This window comes from Pseudophryne corroboree, assembly GCF_028390025.1.
Source record: "Pseudophryne corroboree isolate aPseCor3 chromosome 3 unlocalized genomic scaffold, aPseCor3.hap2 SUPER_3_unloc_16, whole genome shotgun sequence".
Lineage (NCBI taxonomy): Eukaryota > Metazoa > Chordata > Amphibia > Anura > Myobatrachidae > Pseudophryne > Pseudophryne corroboree.
In genome coordinates, this window is record NW_026967504.1 from 2,695,573 (window position 1) to 2,714,425 (window position 18,853).

The following is an 18,853-nucleotide window of genomic DNA, read 5'->3' on the forward strand; positions in this document are numbered from 1 at the left end:
CGGAAAACAGAGACTCTGTTGTTCCTGTATACTCCCAACAAGATTGGGGGTCCTGCTTCTAAGCAGACTTTTGCGCGCTGGATCAGAGGAACGATTTAGCACGCTCATTCCACGGCAGGATTGCCCATTCTACTAGAAAGATAGGCCCATTCTACTAGAAAGATAGGCTCGTCCTGGGCGGCTGCCCGGGGGGTCTCAACATTACAACTTTGCCGAGCGGATACTTGGTTAGGGTCAAACACGTTTGCTAAAATGTACAAGTTTGATTCCTTGGCCGATGAGGACCTCAAGTTTGGTCAATCGGTGCTGCAGGGTCATCCGCACTCTCCCGCCCGTACTGGAGCTTTGGTATAACCCCATGGTACTGAAGTGGACCCCAGCATCCTCTAGGACATATGAGAAAATAGGATTTTAATACCTACCAGTAAATCCTTTTCTCCTAGTCCGTAGAGGATGCTGGGCACCCGACCCAGTGCGTACTTTACCTGCAGTTGTTAATTTTGTAGTTACACAATAAGTCACCATTAACTTAAAAGTAAATCCTTAACTCGAAAAATGTCCGTCTCCCTGGGCACAGTTCCTATACTGAGGTCTGGAGGAGGGGTATAGAGGGAGGAGCCAGTTCACACCCTTTGAAAAGTCCTAAAGTGCCCATGGCTCCTGCAGAACCGTTATACCCCCTGGTACTGAAGTGGACCCCAGCATCCTCTACGGACTAGGAGAAAAGGATTTAAAATCCTATTTCTCTAACGTCCTAGTGGATGCTGGGAACTCCGAAATGACCATGGGGAATAGCGGCTCCGCAGGAGACTGGGCACAACTAAAGAAAGCTTTAGGTCACCTGGTGTGCACTGGCTCCTCCCACCATGACCCTCCTCCAAGCCTCAGTTAGATTTTTGTGCCCGGCCGAGCTGGAGGCACACTAGGGGCTCTCCTTAGCTTCTAGAAAGAAAGTATGTGTTAGGTTTTTTATTTTACAGTGAGACCTGTTGGCAACAGGCTCACTGCACCGAGGGTCTAAGGGGAGAAGAAGCGAACCTACCTGCTTGCAGCTAGATTGGGCTTCTTAGGCTACTGGACACCATTAGCTCCAGAGGGATCGACCGCATGGAACTGGCCTTGGTGTTTGTTCCCGGAGCCGCGCCGCCGTCCCCCTTACAGAGCCAGAAGCAAGAAGAGGTCCGGAAAATCGGCGGCAGAAGACATCAGTCTTCACCAAGGTAGCGCAGAGCACTGCAGCTGTGCGCCATTGCTCCTCATACACACTTCACACTCCGGTCACTGGGGGTGCAGGGCGCTGGGGGCGCCCTGAGCAGCAATAAAAACACCTTGGCTGGCAAATATATCACAATATATAGCCCCAGAGGCTATATATGTGATAAATACCCCTGCCAGAATCCATTAAAAAGCGGGAGAAAAGTCAGCAAAAAAAGGGGCGGAGCTATCTCCCTCAGCACACTGGCGCCATTTCTCCCTCACAGCTCCGCTGGAAGGAAGCTCCCTGGCTCTCCCCTGCAGTCTGCACTACAGAAAAGGGTTAAAAAGAGATGGGGGGGGGGGGGGGGGGGGCACTAAATTTAGGTGCAGTAAATATAATAGCAGCTATAGGAGACATAATTCAGTTAGTCCCTGCATTATATAGCGCTCTGGTGTGTGCTGGCATACTCTCACTCTGTCTCCCCAAAGGGCTTTTGTGGGGTCCTGTCCTCTGTTAGAGCATTCTCTGTGTGTGTGCGGTGTGTCGGTTCGGCTGTGTCGACATGTTTGAGGAGGAAAATTATGTGGAGGCGGAGCAGATGCCTATAGAAGTGATGTCACCCCCTGCGGGGCAGACACCTGAGTGGATGGTTTTATGGAATGAATTACGTGCAAGTGTCGACTCCTTACACAAAAAATTTGACGACATGCCAAATGCGGAACAGCCGGCTTCTCAGCTCGTGCCTGCCCAGGCGTCTCAAAGGCCATCATGGGCTCTAAAACGCCCGCTACCTCAGATGGCAGACGCAGATGTCGACACGGATACTGATACCAGTGTCGACGACGATGAGTCAAATCTAATGTCCACTAAGGCCATTCTTTGCATGATTGAGGCAATGAAAGAGGTGTTACACATTTCTGATATAAACCCAGGTACCACTAAAAAGGGTATTATGTTTGGGGAGAAAAAACTACCCGTAGTTTTTCCCCCATCGGAAGAATTAAATGAAGTGTGTGAAGAAGCGTCGGCTTTCCCCGATAAAAGATTGGTAATCTCTAAAAAGTTACTAATGGCGTACCCTTTCCCGCCAGAGGGTAGGGCACGTTGGGAAGCACCTCCTAGGGTGGATAAAGCGCTCACACGTTTGTCAAAAAAGGTGGCACTACTGTCTCCGGATACGGCCGCCCTCAAGGAGCCTGCAGATAGGAAGCAGGAGGCGATCCTGAAGTCTGTATACACACACTTAGGCATTATACTTAGACCAGCTATTGCGTCAGCATGGATGTGCAGTGCTGCCGCTGCGTGGTCAGATTCCATGTCAGAAAATATTGACACCCTAGACAGGGACACTATTCTGCTAACCATAGAGCATATTAAAGACTCAGTCTTATACATGAGAGATGCACAGAGGGAGATCTGCCGGCTGGCATCTAAAATAAGTGCATTGCCCAATTCTGCTAGAGAGGCTTATGGACTCGGCAGTGGACAGGGGATGCAGATTCTAAAAGGCACATGGAAGTTTTGCCTTATAAGGGTGAGGAGTTATTCGGGGATGGTCTCTCGGACCTAGTTTCCACAGCAACAGCTGGGAAGTCAGCATTTTTCCCCCATGTTCCCTCACAGCCTAAGAAGGCACCGTTTTATCAGGTACAGTCCTTTCGGACCCAGAAAAACAGGCGAGGAAAAGGCGGGTCCTTTCTGTCCAGAGGCAGAGGTAGGGGAAAAAGGTTGCAACAAACAGCAGGTTCCCAGGAGCAAAAGTCCTCCCCCACTTCTTCCAAGTCCGCCGCATGACGGTGGGGCTCCACAGGCGGAGCCAGGTACGGTGGGGGGCCGTCTCAAAAATTTCAGCGATCAGTGGGCTCGCTCACAGGTGGATCCCTGGATCTTTCAAATAGTATCTCAGGGGTACAAACTGGAATTCGAGGCGTCGTCACCCCACCGGTTCCTAAAATCTGCCTTGCCAAATACTCCCTCAGACAGGGAGGCTGTGCTAGCGGCAATTCACAAGCTGTATTCCCAGCAGGTGATAATCAAGGTGCCCCTACTTCAACAAGGACGGGGTACCGAAACCGGACGGTTGGGTGAGACCCAATTTAAATTTGAAATCCTTGATCACATATCTAAAAAAATTCAAGTTCAAGATGGAATCGCTCAGGGCGGTTATTGCAAGCCTGGAAGAGGGGGATTACATGGTATCCATGGACATCAAAGATGCTTACCTACATGTCCCCATTTACCATCCTCACCAGGAGTACCTCTGATTTGTGGTACAGGATTGCCATTACCAATTCCAGACGCTGCCGTTTGGACTGTCCACGGCACCAAGGGTGTTTACCAAGGTAATGGCGGAAATGATGATACTCCTTTGAAAAAAGGGAGTTTTAATTATCCCGTATTTGGACGATCTCCTAATAAAAGCGAGATCCAGGGAGCAGTTGTTGGTAGGAGTAGCATTATCGCAGGAGGTGCTACACCAGCACGGTTGGATTCTGAATATTCCAAAGTCACAGCTGGTTCCGACGACACGTCTACTGTTCCTGGGTATGATTCTGGACACAGTCCAGAAAAAAGTGTTTCTTCCGGAGGAGAAAGCCAAAGAGTTGTCATCTCTAGTCAGAGACCTCCTGAAACCAAAACAGGTCTCGGTGCATCACTGCACGCGAGTCCTGGGAAAGATGGTGGCTTCTTACGAAGCAATTCCTTTCGGCAGGTTCCATACCAGAATCTTTCAGTGGGACCCGTTGGACCAATGGTCCGGTTCGCATCTTAAGATGCATCGCCTAATAACCCTGTCTCCAAGAATCAGGGTGTCTCTGCTGTGGTGGCTGCAGAGTGCTCATCTTCTAGAGGGCCGCAGATTCGGCATACAGGACTGGGTCCTGATGACCACGGATGCCAGCCTTCGAGGCTGGGGGGCAGTCACACAGGGAAGAAACTTCCAAGGACTATGGTCGAGTCAGGAGACTTCCCTACACATAAATATTCTGGAACTAAGGGCCATTTACAATGCCCTAATTCAGGCAAAACCCCTGCTTCTACACCAGCCGGTACTGATCCAGTCAGACAACATCACGGCAGTCGCCCATGTAAACCGACAGGGCGGCACAAGAAGCAGGATGGCAATGGCAGAAGCCACAAGGATTCTCCGATGGGCGGAAAATCACGTACTAGCACTGTCAGCAGTGTTCATTCCGGGAGTGGACAACTGGGAAGCAGACTTTCTCAGCAGGCACGACCTCCACCCGGGAGAGTGGGGACTTCATCCAGAAGTCTTCACACTGATTGTAAATCGTTGGGAACGGCCACATGTGGACATGATGGCGTCCCGCCAAAACAAAAAACTAGAGAGATATTGCGCCAGGTCAAGGGACCCTCAGGCGATAGCTGTGGACGCTCTAGTGACACCGTGGGTGTACCAGTCAGTTTGTGTTCCCTCCTCTGCCTCTCATACCAAAGGTACTGAGAATAATAAGAAAACGAGGAGTAAGAACAATACTCGTGGTTCCGGATTGGCCAAGACGAGCGTGGTACCCAGAACTTCAAGAGATGATCTCAGAGGACCCATGGCCTCTGCCGCTCAGACAGGACCTGCTGCAGCAGGGACCCTGTCTGTTCCAAGACTTACCGCGGCTGCGTTTGACGGCATGGCGGTTGAACGCCGGATCCTGAAGGAAAATGGCATTCCGGAGGAAGTCATTCCTACGCTGATTAAAGCCAGGAAAGATGTAACTGCAAAACATTATCACCGCATATGGCGGAAATATGTTGCTTAGTGTGAGGCCAGAAAGGCCCCAACAGCGGAATTTCAGCTGGGTCGATTTCTGCACTTCCTACAGTCAGGAGTGACTATGGGCCTAAAATTAGGCTCCATTAAGGTACAGATCTCGGCTCTGTCGATTTTCTTCCAAAAAGAACTAGCTTCACTACCTGAAGTTCAGACATTTGTAAAAGAAGTGGTGCATATACAGCCCCCTTTTGTGCCTCCAGTGGCACCTTGGGATCTCAACGTGGTGTTGAGTTTCCTAAAATCACATTGGTTTGAGCCACTAAAAACCGTGGATCTAAAATATCTCACGTGAAAAGTGGTCATGTTATTGGCCTTGGCTTCGGCCAGGCGTGTATCAGAATTGGCGGCTTTGTCATGTAAAAGCCCTTATCTGATTTTCCATATGGATAGGGCAGAATTGAGAACTCGTCCCCAGTTTCTCTCTAAGGTGGTATCAGCCTTTCACTTGAACCAACCTATTGTAGTGCCTGCAGCTACAAGGGACTTGGAGGATTCTAAGTTACTGGACGTAGTCAGGGCCTTGAAAATGTATGTTTCCAGGATGGCTAGAGTCAGGAAAACTGACTCGCTATTTATCCTGTATGCACCCAACAAACTGGGTGCTCCTGCTTCTAAGCAGACTATTGCTCGCTGGATTTGTAGCACAATTCAGCTGGCGCATTCTGCGGCTGGACTGCCGCATCCTAAATCAGTAAAAGCCCATTCCACAAGGAAGGTGGGCTCATCTTGGGCGCTGCCCGAGGGGTCTCGGCTTTACAACTTTGCCGAGCTGCTACTTGGTCAGGGGCAAACACGTTTGCAAAATTCTACAAATTTGGTACCCTGGCTGAGGAGGACCTGGAGTTCTCTCATTTGGTGCTGCAGAGTCATCCGCACTCTCCCGCCCGTTTGGGAGCTTTGGTATAATCCCCATGGTCCTTTCGGAGTTCCCAGCATCCACTAGGATGTTAGAGAAAATAAGAATTTACTCACCGGTAATTCTATTTCTCGTAGTCCGTAGTGGATGCTGGGCGCCCATCCCAAGTGCGGATTGTCTGCAATACTTGTACATAGTTATTGTTAACTGGGTTTAGATCACAAGTTATATGGTGTGATTGGTGTGGCTGGTATGAGTCTTACCCGGGATTCAAAATCCTTCCTTATTGTGTCAGCTCTTCCGGGCACAGTATCCTAACTGAGGCTTGGAGGAGGGTCATGGTGGGAGGAGCCAGTGCACACCAGGTGACCTAAAGCTTTCTTTAGTTGTGCCCAGTCTCCTGCGGAGCCGCTATTCCCCATGGTCCTTTCGGAGTTCCCAGCATCCACTACGGACTACGAGAAATAGATTTACCGGTGAGTAAAATCTTATTTTTTATTTAGTCCTACAGGATGCTGGGGACACCAAAAGAACCAAGGGGTATAGACGGGATCCGCAGGAGACATGGGCACTTTAAGACTTTGACAGGGGCGTGACCTGGCTCCTCCCTCTATGCCCCTCCCCAGATTCAGTTTTAGAATTGTGCCCAGGAGACTGGATGCACTCGGGGAGCGCTACTGGGTTTCTCTGAAAAGACTTTATGTTAGGTTTTTATTTTCAGGGAGCACTGCTGGCAGCAGCCTCCCTGCTTCGTGGGACTGAGGGGAGAGAAGTTAGACCTACTTCGGATGAGTTACAGGGCTCTGCTGCTGCTGACAGGATGCATCTGCACGTGAGGGGAGATGAACGCTGGGTATGCTCGGATGCTCGCTCCCACAGCCTGCCGTCACCCCCTTTCAGAGCCAGAAGACAGGTGAGTAGAAGAATAAAGAAGACATCTCTTCATACTGACGGCATTCGGAGGTACCGCACAGCGAGGAAAGCACAGTGCGCGCCATGCTCCCACACAGACACCACCGCTGGGTGCAGGACGTGGGGAGGGCCGCGCCCTGGGGAGCATATACCTCACTATACTGGCCAGAGGGGACATTAAGTGCCTGGGGCACTGTCCTAACCCCCGCCAGGATAAATAAATGATTAAATAAAGCGGGATAGTAGTGCGCCATTACGGGGGCGGTGCTTCGTCCTCACTGCTCACTATACTCGGCGCCATTTCCTCCCTCCTCGAGCCGCAGCCACGCTGGTCCTTTCTCCTGCTCAGCAAGCACCAGGGGGCTAAAAAACAAGGGGGGGGCACATTTATTAATATATATAAAAGTGCTGCAGCTCTCAGGCACTCACGGGTGTTTACAGACCTGTGATTTAGTGCTGGGGTGTGAGCTGGCTATTTCCCTCTGTGTTCCCTACAGGCTTATATTTGTGTATCTGTCCCCTATAGGCAACATGTCTGAGGCAGATTATTCCTCTCAGGGGGATAATATGTTAGGGACACCAAGTATTATGGGGGTGGCCCTGTCGGCACTTCCGACTGCTGATTGGTTGACTACTTTGAATGCTAATGTCTCCCTTCTTAATCAGAAGTTTGAACAGACGGAATCTCAAAACCTAGCGTGGAAGAGATCTATGGAGGACGCTTTATTGCAGGTCCAAGACCCCTCAGGGTCGCACAAACGTGGTAGTGACCAGTTAGTTGACACAGGCACCGACACGGACTCGGATACCGATGTCGACTATGCTGATTCTAGATTAGACCCAAAATTAGCAAAGAGTATTCAGTATATGATTGTTGCAGTGAAGGACATTTTACATGTCACAGAGGAGCCTATTACTCCTGAAACAAGGTTCCTTATGTATAAAGAAAAGAAGCGGTCCGTTATATTCCCACCTTCTTTTGAACTCAACGCTCTCTTTGATAAAATCTGGGAATGCCCTGATAAGAAATTTCAGGTTCCTAAACGGATCACGGTGGCGTACCCCTTTCCCCTTGCTGATAGGGAAAAATGGGAGACTGCCCCCACAGTAGACAAAGCCCTAGCGCGCTTATCTAAACAGGTAGCTCTCCCGGCCTCTCAGTCAACGGCCCTGAAAGAACCGTCCGATCATAAGCAGGAGGCTACCATAAAAGCTATTTACACAACCAGAGGTACACAGCTAAGGCCTATCATTGCCTCAGCGTGGGTAAGTAGCGCTATTGAAAAGTGGGCAGACAGTTTATCTTCTGACTTAGATACGCTTGATAAAGATAGCATCCTAGTGACGCTTGGTTATATCAGAGACGCGGCTGCGTACTTAAAGGAGGCTGCAAGAGATTCTGGCCTTCTGTGTGCTAAAGCCAATGCTATGTCGGTAGCAGCTAGGCGAACGCTTTGGACTCACCAGTGGAATGCTGATGCTGACTCCAGGAGAAATATGGAGTCTCTTCCATACAAAGGTGGTGAGCTATTTGGGGATGGCCTGACTGATCTGGTGTCTACGGCCACTGCGGGTAAGTCGTCTTTTCTGCCTTATGTTCCTACGTAACAAAAGAAGGCACCCCACTATCAAATGCAGTCCTTTCGGCCCAATAAACATAGGAGATAATTCCTTCCTTGCTACCAGAGGTAGGGGAACAGGTAAGAGAATACCCGCCTCCTCGGGTTCCCAGGAGCAGAAGTCCTCCCCGGCTTCTGCCACTTCCACCGCATGACGCCAGGTCTCCCCAACAGGAGACCACGCCGGTGGGGGAAAGTCTAAAGCTCTTCAGTCAGGTCTGGGCTCGCTCGGGCCTCGACCCTTGGGTTTTGCAAATTCTGTCCCAAGTGTACAAACTGGAGTTTCAAGACGTTCCCCCTCGACGGTTTTTCAAATCAACCTTACCAGTTTCGTTTCCAGACAGGGCTCTCGTCTGTGGAGCGATACAAAAATACTGTCACAATCAGGTGATGGTCCCGGTCCCCCTGGCACAACAGGGGGAAGGTTTTTTATTCAAGCCTGTTTGTGGTACCGAAGCCGTATGGCTTGGTCAGACCTATCCTAAATCTAAAATCTCTCAATTTCTACCTGAAGAAATTCAAATTCAAGATGGAGTCTCTCACAGCGGTGATCTCCAGTCTAGAGGAGGGAGACTTTATGGTGTCATTGGACATAAAGGATGCATACCTACATGTCCCCATCTATCCCCCTCATCAAAGTTACCTGAGATTTGCAATCCAGGACTGCTCCGAGGATTTTCACCAAAGTGATGGTGGAAATGATGGTTCTCCTTCGCAAGCAAGGAGTCACAATTATCCCGTACTTGGACGATCTCCTGATAAAAGCGAGATCCCAGGACCGGTTGCTACAGGATATTTCACTGTCCCTGCCGATCCTTCAACAGCATGGTTGACTCCTAAACTTGCCAAAATCACAGTTGGTCCTGACGACGTGGTTGGCGTTCTTGGGTATGATACTGGACACGGACCAGCAGCGAGTGTTCCTTCCCATGGAGAAAGCTCTGGAAATTCAGAGTTTGCTAAAACTCATCCTGAAACCAGCAACGGTCTCTATCCATCAATGCATTCGGTTGCTGGGATAAAAGGTGGCGGCATACAAGGCCCTCCAGTTTGGGAGGTTCCATGCCAGACTATTTCAGTTGGACAAGTGGGCAGGGTCTCACCTTCATATGCACCGGAGAATAGTTTTGTCTCCACACACCAGAATATCACTCCTGTGGTGGCTCCAAAGCTCTCACCTCTTGGAGGGACGTAGGTTCGGGATCCAGGACTGGATCCTAGTAACCACGGATGCAAGTCTCCTAGGTTTGGGAGCAGTCACACAGGGGAAAACTTCCAAGGAAGATGGCCAAATCAGGAAACTCATCTTCACATAAACGTTCTGTAGTTGAGGGCCATTTACAACGGCCTTCTACAAGCGAAACATCTTCTTCAAAATCTGCCTGTCCTAATCCAATCGGACAATGTCACGGCTGTGGTGTACATATACCGTCAGGGCGGCCGTGTTCCTTCCAGGAGTGGACAACTGGGAAGCAGACTTCCTCAGCAGTCACGATCTCCATCCAGGGGAGTGGGGCCTCCATAAAGAGGTCTTCACACAAATGACAAGTCTTTGGGGGGGGGGGTCCCCATATAGACATGATGGCATCTCTCCTTAACAAGATACTTCTGAGGTATTGTTCCAGGTCCAGGGACCCTCAGGCTGCGGCAGTGGATGCACTGGCGACACCATGGGTGTTTCCGTTGGTGTACATATTCCCTCCGCTTCCTCTCATACCAAAGGTTCTGAGGATCTTGAAAATAACAAAGGTTCCAGTACTCCTTGTGGTTCCAGACTGGCCAAGGAGAATTTGGTACCCGGATCTTCGGGCATTACTAATAGAAGAGGCTTGGTCTCTTCCTCTTCGCGAGGACCTGCTACAGCAGGGGCCGTTCGTCTATCACAAGTTACAGCGGCTACGTTTGATGGTATGGCGATTGAACGCCAGATTTTAGCTAAAAAGGGTATTCCCGATGAAGTCATACCTACTCTGATCCTTGCTAGGAACGGTGTAACGTCGAAGCACTATCACCGTATTTGGAGGAAATATATTTCCTGTTGCGAGTCCAAGAAAGGTCCAGTGGCGAAATTTGACCTTGGACGTTTTCTCCATTTTCTACAAAATGGAGTTGATGCAGGCCTGAAATTAGGCTCCATAAAGGTGCAGATTTCTGCATTGTCAATTTTCTTTCAGAAACAGTTGGCCTCACTTCCTGAGGTCCAGACTTTTGTAAAAGGGGTGTTGCACATTCAACCTCCCTTTGTGCCTCCGGTGGCACCTTGGGACCTTAACGTGGTGTTAACGTTCCTTCAATCACATTGGTACGTAAGGTGGAGTTGAAATTCCTCACTTGGAAAGTGGTCATTTTATATGCTAGGCAGGTGTCTGAGTTGGCGGCCTTGTCTCACAAGAGCCCTTATTTGATTTTCCATGAGGATAGAACAGAATTGAGGACTCCGCAACAATTCCTGCCAAAGGTGGTTTCCTCTTTTCATATCAACCAGTCTATTGTGGTGCCAGTGGCTACTGGCTGTTTGGCTGAGTCTAGGTCTCTGGATGTGGTCAGAGCCTTGAAGATTTATGTCGCCAGGACGGCTCCTATTAGGAAAACAGAGGCTCTGTTGGTCCTATATGCTCCCAATAAGATTGGGTGTCCTGCTTCTAAGCAGACCATTGCCCGCTGGATCTGTCAAACTATTCAGCGGGCTCATTTTACGGCAGGATTGCCATTGCCTAATTCGGTTAAGGTCCACTCCACTAGGAAAGTGGGCTCATCCTGGGCGGCTGCCCGGGGTGTCTCGTCTTTACAGCTTTGCCGAGCTGCTACTTGGTGGGGTCAAACACGTTTGCTAAGTTTTACAAGATTGATACCTTGGCCGATGAGGACCTAAAGTTTGGTAATTCGGTGCTGCAGAGTCATCCGCACTCTCCCGCCCGCTATAGATCTTTGGTATAACCCATTGTTTCATTTGGTGTTCCCTGCATCCTCTAGGACGAAATAGAAAATAGGATTTTAATACCTACCGGTAAATCCTTTTCTATGAGTCCGTAGAGGATGCTGGGCGCCCGTCCCAGTGCGTATTGTATCTGCAGTTTCGTTTTGGTTGCACACAGGTTGTGTTGGAGTTCTTCAGCTAGTCGCTGAACTTTTTTGGTTCATGTCTGTTGATGTGTTCAGTTGAATGCCATGTTATACAGCATGTTTATGGCATGAGCTGGTATTATGCTCACCTTGTTGTTGTAAATTCCTTTCCTCGAAATGTCCGTCTCTCTGGGCACAGTTCCAAACTGAGTCTGGACAGGGATATAGAGGAAGGAGCCAGGTCACGCCCCTTTGAAAGTTTTAAAGTGCCCATGTCTCCTGCGGATCCCATCTATACCCCTTAGTTCTTTTGGTGTCCCCAGCATCCTCTATGGACTCATAGAAAAGGATTTACCGGTAGGTATTAAAATCCTTTTTTTTTTTTTTTTTTTTAGGTAGAACGTCTATCTGATATTAAAACAGAAGATACAGAGGGAGAAGAAGAGACGTATGTGACTGATATAAAGGCAGAAGATATAGAGGGAGAAGAAGAGATGGATGTGACTGATATAAAGGCAGAAGATATAGAGGGAGAAGAGACGTATGTGACTGATATAAAGGCAGAAGATATAGAGGGAGAAGAAGAGACGTATGTGACTGATATAAAGGCAGAAGATATAGAGGGAGAAGAAGAGACGTATGTGACTGATATGAAGGCAGAAGATACAGAGGGAGAAAAAGAGACGTATGTAACTGATATAAAGGCAGAAGATGTAGAGGGAGAAGAAGAGACGTATGTGACTGATATAAAGGTAGAAGATATAGAGGGAGAAGAAGCGAAGTATGTGACTGATATGAAGGCAGAAGATATAGAGGGAGAAGAAGAGACGTATGTGAGGGGTGATCAGCAGTGTAAGGAGGAGGAGATCCCTACAGATATCGGCACAGGTGAGTAATAAACAATTATTACAGAAAAGAGTCATATATTCTCCTTGCTCAGTCACTACAGCAATCTCTTATCCTACACCCTCCTCTGTCAGTACAAACTAATGAGGAAAATGTATTTCCCAGTGGGAAGTCAGGAGCCATCAGGCCCTATTATACTCCTGCTCTCCCCCTCACATCATATCACTGTGTGTGTTACCAGCCCAGAGATCTGAGTTTCCTCCCCACTCTCTGGTGTATCTCATACATCAGGATCCATCAGCCCCTATTATACTCCTGCTCTCCCCCCTCACATCATGTCACTGTGTGTTACCAGCCCAGAGATCTGACCAGTCTCCTCCCCACACTCTCTGGTGTATCTCATACATCAGGATCCATCAGCCTCTATTATACTCCTGCTCTCCCCTCACATCATGTCACTGTGTTACCAGCCCAGAGATCTGACCAGTCTCCTCCCCACACTCTCTGGTGTATCTCATACATCAGGAGCCATCAGCCCCTATTATACTCCTGCTCTCCCCCTCACATCATGTCACTGTGTGTTACCAGCCCAGAGATCTGACCAGTCTCCTCCCCACACTCTCTGGTGTATATCATACATCAGGAGCCATCAGCCCCTATTATACTCCTGCTCTCCCCCTCACATCATGTCACTGTGTGTCTCCAGCAGCCATACTGTGTGTTAGCAGTACCTCTGCCTATGGTATTACATGCCTGAGAGTGTCACTATTAGCACACGCCGGTCTGTATTTAAACCACTTTTCTCTTACGTTCTAGAGGATGCTGGGGTCCATATTAGTACCATGGGGCATAGACTGGCCCACCAGAAGCCACCGGCACCCCAAGAGTCCAACAGTGTGGGCTGGCTCCTCCCTCCACGCCCCCCCACCAGACCCAGTTTAGAAAATGTGCCCGGAGGAGCCGGTCACAGCTAGGGGAGCTCTACTGAGCTTCTTTAGTAAAAGTTTTTTTAGATTTTGTTTTTTTACAGCGAGGCTGCTGGCAACAGCCTCCCTGCATCGAGGGACTGAGGGGAGGAGCAATGTCCGCCCTGCGGGGTCTGAGCCACTGTCTCCGCTGACTGGATACTGAGCTCCACAGGGGATAGATCGCTCCCAGCCGCAGGGGACCGCTCGCCCCAGCAGCATGCCGCCAACCCCTTACAGAGCTGAAAAGTCATCGGCCCCTGGAGCCGCCGTGGAGCCGATGTGAAGATGGCGGCAACAGGGTAGGGAGCGCAGTAATAACTGCACTCCGGGGCTCAGCAGCACTTGGTGCGGCGTTGTGTGGGACGCCCTGAGCCGAGGCCTACACCCTATACTGGCCACACAGCCTGTCGGTGTCCCTGGATCTCAGCCAGCACCAAAAATCCTTTGGCCAGTATAATCTTCAGGTGCGGGAAGACAGCGCCATTACGGGGGCGGAGCTTCTCAGAGCGGACCCAGCAGCGTTCAGCGCCATTTTCCTGTCTGCATCCACGCTGCCTGTGAAGAGCAGTCCCTCCAGAGCAACTCCAGCTATCTGTACGGTAGAAGGGGGGGGGGGGGGGGGGCTGTATATAGGCAGTGTGAGGATACTGGGTTCAAAATCACTAAGTCACGGTGGTAGATGAAAAACCAACAGTGGTTTATTGAACAGAATGGGTTATAAACAGCTCAGCACACTTCTGTGATCCAATTCTACACGACAATTCCCTCCTGGAACTCCTGACAGAACATTACTTCTTAGTCAGTCTCCTGCCACTCTCTCACCTTCTGTCCAGATCTCTCCCAACCGCCCATGTTTGCTATTATCAAACCTTTGTCTTTCCTACAATAAGGTGACACCCCCAGAACAGTTTCAGAGCAAACCTACTTTCACATGTCCAGGCATGTCCCCTAGGCCACAATAGATGTTAACTAAAGTAACCTTACTTAATCTGATTGTGTGGCCTGGAATCCATTGTGAGGGGGGGTTGAATGGCCTGACATCTGAGACTGGCTGTATCTACACAACAGCAAACACACAGGTTATCTGCGCAGTCACATTGGGGGGAACATTATTTTACAAACTATAACACAATAACCAATACATTCATATATATATACATCGAAAACATAACTGTACCCTTGTAACAATAACATCATACAATATAATACAATATTGCCTAGTACATAGCCAAAATACAAATCAACAATCAGTGTAGTCCATGGGTCAGACCAGGGCTAGGGAAGTAGCTGCGTGTCTGTTACCGCTGTGCGACACAACGCGCTGGCTGTGTTGTCACAGGCAGGGTCACCTATTAATGGACACAGTCAGCGCTGGTTTGGGGTCTCCCTATACCTGTAATAGCGCTGTGTGTGGGTTGGCTCCAATCTCTGCGTCTCTCTGCCATTCTTGGGGGGGGGGGGGGGAGACTGTCTTCCCTTTACCCTGTGTGTATGTGGGGTGTACAAGCAAACATGTCTAGAGACTCTGTCTCCTATGCTGCAGAGGATATCTCTTCTCAGGAAGATCCCATCCCATGTAATCAGGATTGCACTGTTGTAGCGCAGATCCCGGCTAGGGAACAGGAGTGGTCAGACTCTCTTAGGGGGGTTATTTCTCAGATTTCTGAAAGGGTTGCTAGGACTGAAACTGCCACTCAGGTATTGCAGTCCTCTATGGCTGTATGTGTATGGCCCGGTCCTGCTCCCTCGGGGTCCCCTGCGGTACATTCTCACAAACGTGATCTTGCCCACATTACGCAGGGTGACACGGATACAGATTCTGACATGGCGGACGGTGATGGGTCGAGGGGGACGGCATCACTTGCCAAGGGGGTGCAGTAGATGATTGAGGCCATGCGGGATGTGTTGAGTTGAGGAGGCCTTTTTCACGGACAGTAAGCTAACCTTCCCGGCATCTAAGGAATTAAATGCTATATTTGAAAAATCCTGGGAAAACCCGGAGAAAATATTCCAGATTCCTAAAAGGGTTCTGGTTGCTTGTCCCTTTCCTGAGGAAGATAGAAAAAAATGGGAGACCCCGCCTATAGTTGAGGCGTCTGTCTCCATGCTGTCAAAGCAGGTGGTCTTACCTGTCCCGGGATCCACCGCGTTGAAAGACCAAGCAGATCGCAAGGTTGATGCTACGCTCAAATCCATTTACACGGCGACGGGGGTGATCCTGCGGACTACTATTGCCTGTGCATGGATTTGAAAAGCAATAGCAAAGTGGTCAATCACTCTGCAGGAGGACTGGACTACGATGGATAGAGGTGACGTTGATTTGTTTTTACGTAACATACAGGATTCTGCAGGGTCCCTAGTAGAATCCAAGACGGATCTGGGTCCCATGGCTGCGGGGATCTCCGCCATGTCCGTCTCGGCTCACAGGGGTCTCTGGCTGCGCCAGTGGTCTGCGGACGCGGAATCCAGGAAAAGTGTGGAGAACCTACCCTACACAAGTCAGGCTCTTTTTGGGGAGGCGCTGGATGCGTAGATTGCCACGGCTACCGCGGGTAAGTCTCCTTTTCTTCCATCCGCTGCACCGGCTACGAAGAAACCTCACGTCACAGTCCTTTCAACCCGCTAGTACTAGAAAGAACAAACCCTCTCACACCTTCTTTAGAGGTGGTCGAGCCAAATCCAAGAAACCTGCACCTGCAGGTTCCCAGGACCAGAAGCCTGCTTCTGGTGCCTCAAAATCTTCAGCATGATGGTGGACCGCCCAGCCTGGAAGTCGGTCAGGAGGGAGCGAGACTCCGACATTTCAGCCACATCTGGATGTCATCCGGCCTAGATCCCTGGGTTCTGGATATTGTGTACCGGGGGTACAGGCTGGAGTTTCAAACTCTTCCACCTCACCGATTCTTCAAGTCAGGCTTGCCGGCTGACAGGGAAATCCTTCTGGAAGCCATAAAAAAATTGGTAATGTCAGAAGTCATTGTTCCAGTTCAGCCTCATCAGCTGAACAAGGGTTACTATTCAAACCTTTTTGTGGTACCGAAACCGGATAGTTCGGTCAGGCCAATTTTGAACTTGAAATTGTTAAACCCTTCTCTAAGGGAGTTCAAGTTCAAAATGGAGCCTCTGAGAGCGGTGATCTCAGGTCTGGCGGAGGGGGAGTTCCTGGTGTCCCTGGACATCAAGGATGCATACCTCCACATTCCGATTTGGTCGCCGCATCAGGCTTATCTCAGGTTTGCACTGTTAGACGATCACTATCAGTTTCATGCACTGCCATTCGGTCTCTCCACAGCACCGTGGGTCTTCACCAAGGTGATGGCAGAGATGATGGTTCTCCTCCACAAGCAGGGGGTGAACATAATTCTATATCTGGACAACCTGCTGATCAAGGCATCATCCAGGGAGAAGTTGTTAAGGTCCATTGATCTCACGACGCATCTGCTCTGTTAGCACGGTTGGATCCTGAACCTTCCCAAGTCTCATCTGGAGCCGACAAGGAGGCTGTCTTTCTTGGGGATGATCCTCGACATGGAGGTGCAGAGGGTGTTTCTCCCGGTGGAGAAAACGTTGGTACAGTCAATGGTCCGGGATGTCTTGAAGCCTACCCAGGTATTGGTTCATCAGTGTGTCTGCCTTCTGGGGAAGATGGTTCCCTTATACGAGGCTCAGCAGTACGGAAGGTTTCATGCTTGGTCCTTTCAACTGGATGTCCCGGACCAGTGGTCGGGATCTCACCTACACATGCACCAGAGGATACGTCTGTCGCCGAAAGCAAGGATTTCACTCTCTGGTGGCTGCAACTGCCTCACCTTCCGGAGGACCGAAGGTTCGGGGTTCAGGACTGGATCCATCCAACCATGGATGCAAGTCTCAGAGGTTTGGGAGCAGTCGCTCAAGGGGAGACCTTCCAAGGAAGGTGGTCAAGTCATGAATCCTTTCCAATAAACATCCTGGAGCTAAGAGCCGTGTACAACGGCCTTCTGCAAGCAGCACTCCTTCTACAGGATCGGGCTGTTCAGGTGCAGTCGGACAACGTGACCACCATGGCCTACATAAACCGACAAGGCGGAACGAAGAGCAGGGCTGCAATGTCAGAGGTGAAAAGAATCCTCCTCTGGGCAGAAAGACACGCGGTGGCAATGTCAGCAATCTTCATTCAGGGATTGGACAACTGGGAAGCAGACTTCCTCTGCAGACACCATCTCCATCCAGGACAATGGGACTTCCACCCGGAGGTGTTCGAGGAGGCATCCGGTTGGTGGGGGGTTCCCCACATAGACATGATGGCCTCCTGCCTCAACAAGAAGCTGCAGAAGTACTGTTCCAGGTCGAGAGACCCACAAAGCAGTGGCGGTGGATGCACCAGTAACACCGTGGGTATTCCCGTCAGTGTATGTGTTCCCTCTACTTCCTCTCATTCCAAGAGTTCTACAGCTTGTAAGAAGAACAAAGGTTCTGGCAATCCTCATTGCTCCAGACTGGCCAAGAAGGGCTTGGTATGTGGATCTGCTGGATCTACTGCTGGAAGATCCAGTGTCTCTGCCTCTTCGGGAGTATCTTCTAATACAGGGGCCGTTCGCTTATCAGGACTTACCACGGCTACGTTTGACGACATGGTGGTTGAGCGCCAGATCTTAGCTCGAAAGGGTATTCCGATTGCAGTTATTCCTACCCTGATACAGGCTAGGAAGGGGTAACGTTTAAACATTACCATCGCATTTGGATAAAATGTGTATCTTAGTGTGAATCCATGAAGTTTCCTGCGGTGGAGTTTCAACTTGGACGGTTTCTCCTATTCCTACAAACAGGAGTGGATATGGGCCTGAGATTGGGATCCCTCAAGGTACAGATTTCGGCTTTATCCATTTTCTTCCAGAAACAATTGGCTGCCCTCTCTGAGGTTCAGACCTTTTTGAAGGGGTTCTGCACATCCAGCCTCCCTGTGTGGCGCCGACGGCACCCTGGGATTTGGACATGGTGTTGCATTTCCTGCAATCAGATTGGTTTGAGCCTCTACAGGAGGTTGAGGTCAAGTTTCTCACGTGGAAAGCTGTCACTTTGCTGGCATTAGCTTCTGTGCAACGTGTGTCTGAATTGGGGGCTTTGTCCTGTAATAGTACGTAGGGCGGAACTCAGGACACGTCAACAGTTCATTCCTAAGGTTGTGTCGGCTTTTCATATCAACCAACCTATTGTGGTGCCAGTGGCTACTGACTCCTCAATTGCTTCAAAGGCCTTGGATGTTGTGAGGGCTTTGAAGATCTATGTGAAGAGGTCTGCTCGTCACAGAAAGTCGGACTCTCTATTTGTCCTGTATGATCCCAAGAAAATTGGGTGTCCTGCTACTAAGCAGAATATTTCTCGCTGGATCAGGTTCGCCATCCAGCATGCATGTTCTACGGCAGGATTGCCGTGTCCAAAATCTGTTAAGGCCCACTCCACTCGTAAAGTGGGTTCTTCCTGGCCGGCTCTCCGAGGTGTCTCAGCTTTACCGAGCGGCTACTTGGTCTGGGTCGAACACGTTTGCTAAGTTTTACAAGTTAGATACTTTGGCCTCTGATGACCTCAAGTTTGGTCAAGCACAGTTCTGCAGGAGCCTGT

At 49.9% G+C, this 18,853-nt stretch overlaps 1 protein-coding gene across 2 annotated transcripts in view; it reads left to right on the top strand.

Annotated features, from left to right (window-relative positions):
• Window positions 1-18,853, top strand: part of LOC134983501 (zinc finger protein 271-like) — a 56,683-nt gene that overhangs the window by 31,504 nt on the left and 6,326 nt on the right. For both annotated transcript variants that reach the window (XM_063949165.1, XM_063949166.1), the window contains exon 5: window positions 11,834-12,326. In XM_063949165.1, coding sequence (XP_063805235.1) covers window positions 11,834-12,326 — 493 coding nt within the window. The remainder of the gene's footprint in view (window positions 1-11,833; window positions 12,327-18,853) is intronic.